The 10,973-nt window shown below is 38.2% G+C and overlaps 1 protein-coding gene across 4 annotated transcripts in view; it reads left to right on the top strand.

Annotated features, from left to right (window-relative positions):
- cpne5a (copine Va) overlaps positions 1-10,973 on the top strand; it is a gene marked incomplete at its 5' end in the record, with an annotated part of 67,614 nt that overhangs the window by 45,960 nt on the left and 10,681 nt on the right. For all 4 annotated transcript variants that reach the window (XM_083919472.1, XM_083919469.1, XM_083919470.1 and 1 more), the window contains one exon: positions 10,474-10,520. In XM_083919472.1, the coding sequence (XP_083775598.1) occupies positions 10,474-10,520 (47 nt within the window). The remainder of the gene's footprint in view (positions 1-10,473; positions 10,521-10,973) is intronic.

Below are 10,973 nucleotides of genomic sequence, written 5' to 3' on the forward strand. Positions count from 1 at the left end.
ACAGTGTGGTTATACCATAAATAAGATGCAGGGCATTGTATTCTAGATCACATGGAGGTAAATAGCATCTACAACCTGATGTTCCTTCCTCCAACTCCTTCAATCTACCTTTGAAAACATTTCAAGAGACCAGCTCCCCCTGGACCTGAATCAGTCTCCAGTAAATTCCAAGCTTCAGCAGCAGCATACCTAGAAGTCCTTTTCCCCATTTCGAGACAGACGTTGGGGACAGATAGCAAGCGTGAGTTTTTACGAAGTTTGACACCCAGAGGCTGTTTTTAACATTGTTCTGCTCAAGAGGGAACGTTTCTCTCTGCTCACCTTAAATCTCATTGCACACATACTGAGAAAAACTTCTTGTGTCCAGTAGTTAAACTGATAAAATGAAAAATATTTGTACAAACATTTTTCTATGAGAAAGAAGTATATTATTTTAAGAATTCTTAACAAGGTATTTTTTTTTGGGGGGAACATACACATAAATTGTTTCTCCAAGCTGCCCTGGTAGCTCAGTGACTAGTGTGTGTGTAGTATTTACTGCAGCGGCCCCCGCTCCAGCTTGGGCCCTTGGCTGCATCTTTAAATATATTTTATTTTAAATACTGTTAATAAGTGCAGGATAAAGGATTAATTAACGCTAACAAGGCATTTTTCTTGCTTTAGATGTGGTCGCTGCAAAGTATGTAATGATACATTTCTCGTAAGTGCTTATAAATGTCTTATAATCTAACAATAAAGGTGTCCATTATGCTATTATTAACACTTATATAGTCTTATCAACCCATAATAATGTTGATAAGCATCTTTGATTAAAGGGCATTCGTTCTTAAATTTCCTGACATTGATAAATCCCCTCCGGCTGTCTCTGTCTCATCCTTTGACATAGGTTAGGGCCTTATACAGTCTATGGTTAGGGCTGAATTAAAACAGTAGATTGTGTATTGAGCCATTTCCAACCGATGACATTTAGAAATGTATGTTTTTATTTTTCCTTCATTTAACCAGGTTTGTCTCTTTGAGATCAGATGTCTTTTACAAGGGAAAAGAATATCAGAAACAGAGTTTTCAACATCAAAGCACATGTAGAACATTAAAACAAATAAAACATTTACACACAGACACTCTGGACTCAAAATACTTCACCACAGTTTTAACCTCAATGGGTGTTAAGATGAATGAAGCTTCAGATCACTAGATTTTTCCATGCAGCAGGTACAAAAACCTAAAAGCTTTCTTTTTTTGCCCATTTCAGTTCTGACTTTAGGAACAGTTAAATGCAAAAAGTCTAGCCAACAGAGATCATTGATGTGTTTCATCAAAGTACAGTCATATAATTTAGTTACACCTCAAAAAACACGCTGAAGTGCGCAGCACCTCTTGAATATACAATGCTACTCCGTAAGGTAATCATACAACCATCTTATTGATGTGAACACTGACCTTTGCTAAAACTTGCTGCAGCAGTAGAGAGGACATTAGCGAGTGTTGTGGGCATTGTAAACATGGCATGGCTGTTACTACTACATGGAAATAAGGTGGGAAATCAGTGCTGTGAGATTTAATACAGTAGATTTAAATGCATTACTTTGGCTCCCCTGACTCATCCTCTTTACTATCTACCCTGATGCCCACTGCAGCACCCGTCCACATTTTCTTCACTGTTTATTGACATAAACTGTTTATTGCGGTTTCTCAGTGGCCTGGAAATTTCCATACATGTTTAAAGTGTGGCCCCAAAGGAGATGATGTAATCCACATCCACAACTATGGTGTGAGTGGATATGAATGCCAGTGATAAAATATGGAGAAGGTCTGAGAGCTTGATTAAAGGCGGACAACCCGTCACATATGGGGATGTTTCTCGATGGATCAGTGGCTGCCCTGGTTTTAGTTTTCTGCTGCTTTGCCGCTGATGACTGAGTGTCCAAGATCTGTCCTGTCGATCTCTCTCCAGCTCATACAAATGGACACATGCACTCAAAGTTAAAGTGTTAGCTTTGCTACCTGTACACCTTGGATTTAGTTGCTCCTTGTGACACTGTAGGAAAATGAAAGCATAAGGAACAACAAAACATATACACCAAATAAAAATGTACTGCATTTAGATTCAGATTTCTTTTTGTTGGTACATCTTAACATCTTATCATTTCATATTCACAAAACCCAAGATAAACACTTATCCAAGCTCTGCACGACCTAAATATGAGCACTGTCTGATACTGGGGCATGTACATATAGAACAGTATTCTTATGATTGTTTTTGCTTTAATTTGGTACAGACATATTTATGCATGACATTAGGAAGAGAGGAAGCTCAAAGACAGAAGTGAGAGGTAACACACTCATGATCAATCACTCAAATCTGTGGGACATAAGATATCTAGTGGAGTAATACATGTTTGTAATCAGTCGGTCTCAAATGAGACAAACAACAAATTATTCACATATGTTTTAAGACCACATTGTACCATTTTATAAGATTTATTCTTTCACATATGAAATCATTTTTTGGAACCGATAAATATCTGCAGAAACTCTTTCATCAAAAGAAATATCACGACATAAAGAGTCGTCTGTTATGCTTTTCCTACGATGGCAAAATCCTGTTTTTGAAATATAGGGGAACCATCCTGTTCAGATTTTTAGCAATTAGCAGACAAAAAACATATTTACTGTAAAATTCTAAATCCACCAAAAGAAAACAAAGATGGGCCTGTTTCAAGTGCTTGTTGGTTACTTTCCATGTGTTTCCATTTATTTTATGCAAATGCATTTATTTAGGATAAGCCCCTTGAGGTGGGGTTTCAAGGGAGTCCAGCACCGGAGTGAACATTTTAAGATGAGAAAAGATAGTTTATTGATCCCCAGAGAGGAAATTCAGGAATAAGTACTTGTTCGAATATACTACTGCAGGAGTTCTCCCACCGAAGGCGAGCCTTCTGTTCAGTAGTATACCAGTAAACATTGTGTATTCATGGCTCTTCCCAGGAGGACAACTTGGACTTAACCCAAGTGGGTGAACACGTGTAGGAGGACTGTAATTTCCTTAAATAGAAAGTAATCAAAAAAGTATTTATATGGCAAATGTTCATCTTTTAACTGGTGGTGAAAGGTTCAACCTACATCCTACTGAGAGCCACTTTATTCTGATGGTGCTGACAGGAGTCTGATTGAGGTCTAATTCTAATTACTGTTAGAATAAATGTAAGTGCTGCATCTGTCCAAGACTGCTCACGTTATTTTCAGCTAAATCTGTTGTTGAAGGACGTTCATGTGTTACTTAATGTCAGGATTTAGTCAGTACTACTTTATAAAGCCATCTGTTTGAAGCAGGTTTTTGATTGATTGATTGATTGATTGAAACCTTTATTTAAACCAAGCACGCTCTCTTTTTGGAGGACAGCCTGATTACAGTACATTTAAACAATACAAGCACATGGAAGTTACAGTACACATCAACAACTTTACAACAAACAGACCAAGGATATCAACACAAGGGAACACGCATGCTTCACACTGCTGTGAAACACTTTAACTTGATAAAAAGGGATACATTTGTCTAATTTTACAAGCTTCTGCAGATTGTTCCACTTGTGCAGGGTATTACAGAGCCACTTGTCCAATCTCAGTGTCTACTTGACTTGATTTTATTCATCGTATTAATAAAAAGTGGTAATCTTCACATGAACCTATTTCGGCAGAAATGAGAGAGAGATTACCACAGTAATTAATGTGACCCAGCATGGAGAGTGAAGCATTGTGTAAAGTGTTCCCCCTTTGTTTTGTTACAGACATTTAGGCATGTTAAAAACTCACCAGGTTCTTTTGTGTGGTTTCAGTGTGGTCTTTGGGGCTGATGACAAAGATTACTTCAACATTACTTTAAAAACATTCAAGGCATTTTAAAAACAAAATGAAATCCCTGAAAGAAAATTGCTCCAGCATCTGTGTTTTGATATTATCTCTTGCGGTTTTAAATCATTATCATCATCATCATGAAAGACTCTGTGCCTTCTGTTGTCATTTCGTCCCTAATGTTTTCTTTCAAAAGTACCTTAAAAAATGGAAGTCCTTGTGTATTAAAAGCCTCATAAGAAGCAGCAGAGATAAGAATTGCCCAGAAGATTTAATCAAAAACAGGACAGTTAAAGGGGATAGAGAAAGAGTCAATATAACTTACTCTGGCCACACATCCCCCTAGAATCAAGGCAGTTTTGGGCCCGATCCTCTGCCTCCCCACATTCGGCAGCTAATTTTCCTGTTGTGTGAGGTATGTTACGAACGTTTTTTTTCCACTCAGAGGTCCATCCTGGCTGCAACAATTTCAAATCGTAAATATCAATGTTCAATATATACGATCCAACATCCTGTTGTGACTGGTGAACGCCGAGGACGCAGTCATGTCGGAATAATAGCATAGCATAATAACAACATACTCTCATATTAATGTTACCGTTTGTAACCCAACTTTGAATCTTGCTATCATGACATTTCATACTTGCCAACTTCAATGTTTGCAATGAGTTTTACTCATTTTTACATTTTTTTTCTTTGTGAATTTTCTGTTCAAGTAGAGCAAAAATGTTATTTTAAACTGAAGTCACGTTTGATTGTGAAAAAATTGTGGTTTTGAGAGTTCGGACTCTGGTTGCAGTGTATGGCATGCTGTTTAGGCCAAGTCCTTGCTCTCAACACACTTTAAGAACAAAGCCTCTAAATTCATCATTACATGTCATCATTATGTGTTGGGTCTCAGACATTTTCAGTATCTGTTAGGATCTGAAAAATCTTTAAGTGTGGGCCAGGCATTAGTTTTATCTGCTGGTCTCTTTGTGCTGTAAGTCAAGTATATCTCTGTCTCTCCCTTTTGTGTTCTTGAAGCACTCGGTCACTCTGTTCTTTTGTGCTAAATTGACTCTGAGCCAGAGTATTTATTGTGGCCATTAGACTCTGCTGTTAAAATTAATTTGAGAATGACATATTGAAGTAAATACTCTACGTGCCGGAGATTTAAGGCAACATTAACTTTTACTCATTATGGTAATTACCCAGATTATCACTACTTTTTCAATTAAAAAATGTACTCACATTTATTATAATTCATTATAATTTCAGTGATTTATTTTATCATTGTTAATTAAACCCTACCTTCATTCACTTTGTCATAGTTATCCAACCCATTCTTTTACTAAATCTAACACCAAAAGGCCCCCCAGAGCTTTAAAAACGTGATGCCAGTGTGAGTCCTGAGAAATGTGAGTGTTGAGGCAGTTTCCTGATGATGTCCACTAGTGGTTGTAAACAGGAATGGCAATGCTGCGACTGATGACACACAAAATCACTGTGTTGCATCCTTTTCCTGTCCTTTAAGATATTTGGTGATGTCGGAGGACATCAATTAATCATTAGTACGGCACATATCATCTTCTTCATGATCCGACATTATGTCAGTGGTACCCAGCAGTGAACTCAGGTGGGGGGGGACTTTTGTTTCTTAGCTGGTGTGAATCCTTAATTTAATGTTAATGCACTAGAGCCAACTGGATGTTAACTTATCTCCCCTTTGCTTTCTCAGTCCACCTTTCAAGTATAAGAATCTGAGCTTTGCCATTGGACCCTCACGCACTTATTTGTGTTGACAACTCCTCTGTTCTACTTGATCAAGTACAAATAAAACGCTTAAGACATCCAGGACTCTGGTACTTCTTCTTCTTCTTCACCGGCATCACCACAAATTCCTCCCTAACAGTTTCAATTTGCATATCAGTTCAGATGTGTCCAGGCTTTTTACTGCAGGAGACCTCTATGAGCTGAAACATTGATTCATATAATTCTAAATATATGGATTGCATCTGATTTATAGTGGTGGCTTCCCTCCTCTCCTTCTTTGGATGTCTATGTTATGAGGCAGCAGCTCGCTAGAACACTCTGTTCTTTGTAGGCCACCCCATATCTTTTATATGAATATTTTAGATATACAAGCCAAAACCTTTGGGACACAACTGCAACTATATATAATTTCACTGCGTCAAATCTCCACAAACTTAAATAACCTGATTTATCAAGTATAGACCGCAAAATAAAAGCATCAGTTTCTCTGAGCAGATAGTGTGACAGACTAATGAAGAACAAGAATACTAGTGCTGGCAGTAGAGAGATGAAACAATGAGTGTGCTGCTTATTCATGATTGGATCAGATCAACTGTATCCATGGGAAATGAAACGGCAGACTTTAACTGAAGAGTTCAGGAAAAGTAGCTGCTGTTTTGGTCAATTAAACTGGAAAATCTTTAGGCAACTTTAAAGTATTTTTAGTCTTTAGAGACTATTCTCCACTGAACATTAATCAAGATAGGTCAGATTTATTTGTATAACCCTTAATAACTGTTTATGTCTTAAAGGGCTTTATAACACCCCTGTAATGAAAATAAACTACATCCCCACAACCTTAGCCCTTAAGTTGAAGATGAGAAAAACTCACAAAAGCTCATTAGAAACAAAAAGATTTGATCCACTGGGACGGCAAAACATACAGTTGGTGCTGAAAATGGGCCAATGAAGATTAAATGTATATTTCATCTCATCACCAGATGCTGTTTTAATTGGCTGGATAGCATTCGAGAAAACAAGCAGCTCACACTATCACCAAGACAGCAAAATCAAATGTTAGCTGTCTTAGTGAACACATAGTCCAACAAATCACTCAAAAAACACATTCTTTTTAATGTAATGACTCATTTTGTTATGTCCTAATTTTACACCGACATCTTGAAAAAACATGTCTTACTTAAACTGAAAATTGATGTGCACTAGGAAAGCTTCTAGACAAAATATATTCTGCAATAACACAATTTGCAATTTATGGGTTCAGGCACAGTCTGTGTTTGTCCAGTGGATCGCCTATTTTTGGTTTGGCATCCATACTGCTGTAGCTGGGTGAAAGAGACGGCTTCTTCTTTTTCAAATCATGTAAATGTAGAAAAACAACAGGAAAAAAGCTAAAGAAACCCGAATGTCTGACAGCCTGCCATTCAGAGAGATGATGAGAAACATGAGCCGATGCCTGCATCAGGCTGTATCCAAAGACCCAAATTTGATCTTTCAGATTTCCTCTATCAATTTTTCTACTTTCATAAATGTTTTACCGATTGCTCCCTTTCTACCAGGTGGTAACTAACTTGATGCATTTTAGATGATTTCCTGAAGTGGAGGGTAAAAAAGCAATTCCTTCAGACACACCGTTGCATCCTGACTGGTTTCACAGTGAATTGGCTTTTCATAAATTGTCATTAACATTCAATTGGGGCAGAGATTTAGTCAAACATAGGTGTTGATTTAAAGTCCAGAAGCCACATGCTGCTCTGATTCTGAGAGGCTAATGAAAGATTCATATTTTTTCCTTCGTAGGTTGAAATGTTTCTTTCTAAATTAAATCTGCAGTGAGATCAGCTGTGTAATGGCATGTGTGGAGTCTCTGTTGTGTGGAGATCTTATTAAGGTTTAATAGTTTCATCCCAAAATATCTTGTTGCCATGAAATGGGAGAAAACGATCCATTTTTCCAATTAAATTAGGTTTGCTTTGTGGTCAACAGCATAGTGGTATTTCTTTTTTTTTACACTATTTTCTTTTTCTCATCTTGTTCTTTTTACTGCCCTTTTATATTCACTGACTCTTTAAAATAGGGAGATGTTTCTTCATTATTCTGCCACTTCATGTTTTAATGCATGCATGCTGGTTTGCTATCTGTTCACTTTGCAAAAACACAAAAAAGAGATGATATTGATGTTGAAAGTGTTTCATTCTGACATTGTTTTTTCTCCCATCGGGCCACCTGTACTTTATATTGCCCCCCATGTCTGAAACCAAACCAACAACCTTTGTATATCGGCCTGCATTTCATTATAGTCCTGTGCCAGTCTGCTCGTGGATGCAGTCTGGGTGGGCCATTTTACAGCACATACTGATGAAAATGTAGGTGTACTGTGACTGCATTCTTTGCCACAATGTTTTACATTACATACAATATCCTAGCTACCCCAGATTGCCAAGACGTCAGGGATTTCACATTACAAAGACTCCTGCCATATGGTGTTTGTCTAACTGGAAGGGGAAAGTCATCACAATGATATATTTGTACACATTTTAAACTATTGCAGTAATTCGAGGTGATCGACACGCTAGTTGAGGAGCTGTCATTTCAGCTATGGACAAAACTGAGTGAGTTAGTGATGATGTGAAAGGACAAACTGAAGCCTATAGGGAATTTTTGTACTGACGGATTTGTTCTAAATCAGGTTTTGAGAGTCCATTTAGAGTCTGGTGTCAGATTTATGAAGGCCTGATCAAATATAGGAACAGATGGCGGTACATTCAGTTGTTCACAGAGCAATACGTCACTCACAAGAGTCTGAAAATTGAAAGATGACCGCTCTCAAGGACTATAGATTTGAGGATAGCAGGGATTTAAAAAAAACAAACAACAAGACCAGCTACTGGTCTAAGACCTAGATAACAGACAACACTGCAGCTTCTGTCAACCTCAGTCCATATCGATTTAGTCTCAAACTATTTATGAGCTCAGCCATTGAACAAATCTCCACTGTGCATCAGAAGATTGTAGTTATGGAAAATAATCTGGTTATTTTAGTCTGTGGCTGTAAATTACTATTTTAGGTTCTTTTATTGTAAGTTTGTAGAACATGTATAGAGTATGTTGTAGGTTTTTATGTTTTATCTTGTTACTATATGTTTATTTTTTATATACATTTAATATTTGAAGGATTGGGCGTTGTAAATGGGTTTAGGGTATTAATGCTATAAATGTGACACTGGTGGATGCTGTGTTTGTCAGATAAAACAGTAATGGACCTTGCTGTAGTTACTCCCACTTACTGCAGAGTGTAGCGGCTAATGTCAGAGGATGAACTTCCAGGTAATGCTCTGATGACCAACTGTAATTGGCAGCATTACTGACAGTTCCTGTGTGACCATTTTTACTGTCCTGCACTCTGCCATAACACTAACTCCCCACCTTTCTAACCAAACATTCAGAAATAACCAAAGAAATCAGCAGAGGCTTTCAAATTGAGGCAGCATGCCATTGCAACAATTCCCCTTTGTCAGCTGAGCAGTCCAGCTCAATGCTGATTAATGAGCTGGGGTCAGAGACTCCCCAGGAGGAAGTGGCCATTATCGCAGATACTGCGCCTGTGGGAATTTTTTGAATGGAGGTGAAGTCAGAAAAGGCAATCAATGTTAATCACAAAGAAAGAGCACACACTTTGATCTGAGCTCTCCTTCTCTTTCGCTCTTCGTTTGTCTCACTGGGGAAACAGGAAAATCCAACAGAGACTGGTTAGACCATGTTTAGTTATTTTAAAGGTTTTGGCTATCATTATGGCCTCATGAATAAAAACTATCCAGTAGTCTTTGGACATTTTGTGAGGCTGCTTTTTTCATATTGATGCAGTGAACGGAAGATCTCACATTTATTATTGATTATCCTGTTGCAACCATTCAATACAGTGGAATGAAGACAATAGTGGTGATAACAATGATAACGATATAACAATGATAGCAGGGCACTCGGAAGTCTGCGCTCTCTGAGTGCCCTTCTAGTTAGCATTGTTCTAGTTACAGACTGTAGATGCAATGTGAATTTTCCCAGTCAGGAAATAATTTTTCTGATTATTCCACCACCACATGGATGCTGCGCAAATGCTCTTTGTTGCGATGTTTAAAAAAAGTGAGAAATAATGTGTGTTTCCACCCCGTGCTTCCAACGGGTTCCCCTGGCCCATGGTGCCAGCAGTTTGTCCATTATCCTGCTGACAAACAGACAAATAAATAGACAAATTAACAGACAAATCCAGCTGCAAACAAGATCTCCTTGGCGGAGGTAATAAACATTAACGTGACTGAAATGGACAATTAGGTGCATAGTATACACGATTGTGTAAATGCTTTATCTTAAAACATTTGGTAAATCGTCAAAACAGCTAATGAGGATTAGGATTATTTTGTGCCATATAAATAATCATATCTTTCCTCAGTGTGATGTTCAGTAAAATCATTCAACCAGCGGCAGCAACGCATTATGTGACCATTTGTGAAATTACTTTGAATTTATTCGTTTTTCAGGGTTCGTGTGGGATGTGTTTGTGGTTTTGACTTTGCTGCTCTCCTGATAATAAACCGAACGGTGCTTTGGATGCTGTTTGACCAAAAGCACATTTATGCTCTGTCTGTTTTGTGAAAGTGAATAATAGGAACCTGCCTAGATCCTACGTTGCCCAGACGCTAAAGGTGTATTATCGACACTGTTTTGGGTTTCGTTTTGTTACACCTCTTCTCAAATGAGAGGTAGAGCAGAGAACACAGCGACACCAGGGAGAGCCTCATTAAACCGCAGCGCTGAGTTTTTCTGCTTCTCTACTGTTAACAGCGTCCTTCCCCCCTTCATCTGTTTCAGGACTCAGATTCACTTCACAGTGGCCATTGATTTCACTGCATCAAACGGTGAGTGCTTTCAGTATCATCACCCTGTTCTGCCTCCATTTGTCATCCGATGTAGGACTATGGCCTTGTCCATGAACCAAAGAGGGGTCAGGAGTTTTCTCTTTGCTCTTTTTTCTTGTTTTCAGGTTCTCCCTCTGTCCGTATCATTATCTCATTATCTCATATATCTTAGGCTAGCATGAAGGGAATTTCCTCAGAGTTGGCACAAATCGTAGGGAGGCGAGCCCCGGCATTGAAATGGCTTATTCTCAGCAAGGCGCCACAAAAAACATTAAGAGTCGTATGTCAATTGTGTGCTGAGACTAAAAAAAAGGAAAGACAAACATATTTTTTTCATCGGAGACCTAGGGGTGACGCTCTGAAGGAGCTCACTTGACTCGTTATGCATAGACAATTTCTTAGCTAAATGTCACTCTTGCAGAAACTCATTAAACCATTGTCACAGAAGCTCAT

Source organism: Echiichthys vipera (assembly GCF_963691815.1).
Source record: "Echiichthys vipera genome assembly, chromosome: 9".
Classification (NCBI taxonomy): Eukaryota; Metazoa; Chordata; class Actinopteri; order Perciformes; family Trachinidae; genus Echiichthys; species Echiichthys vipera.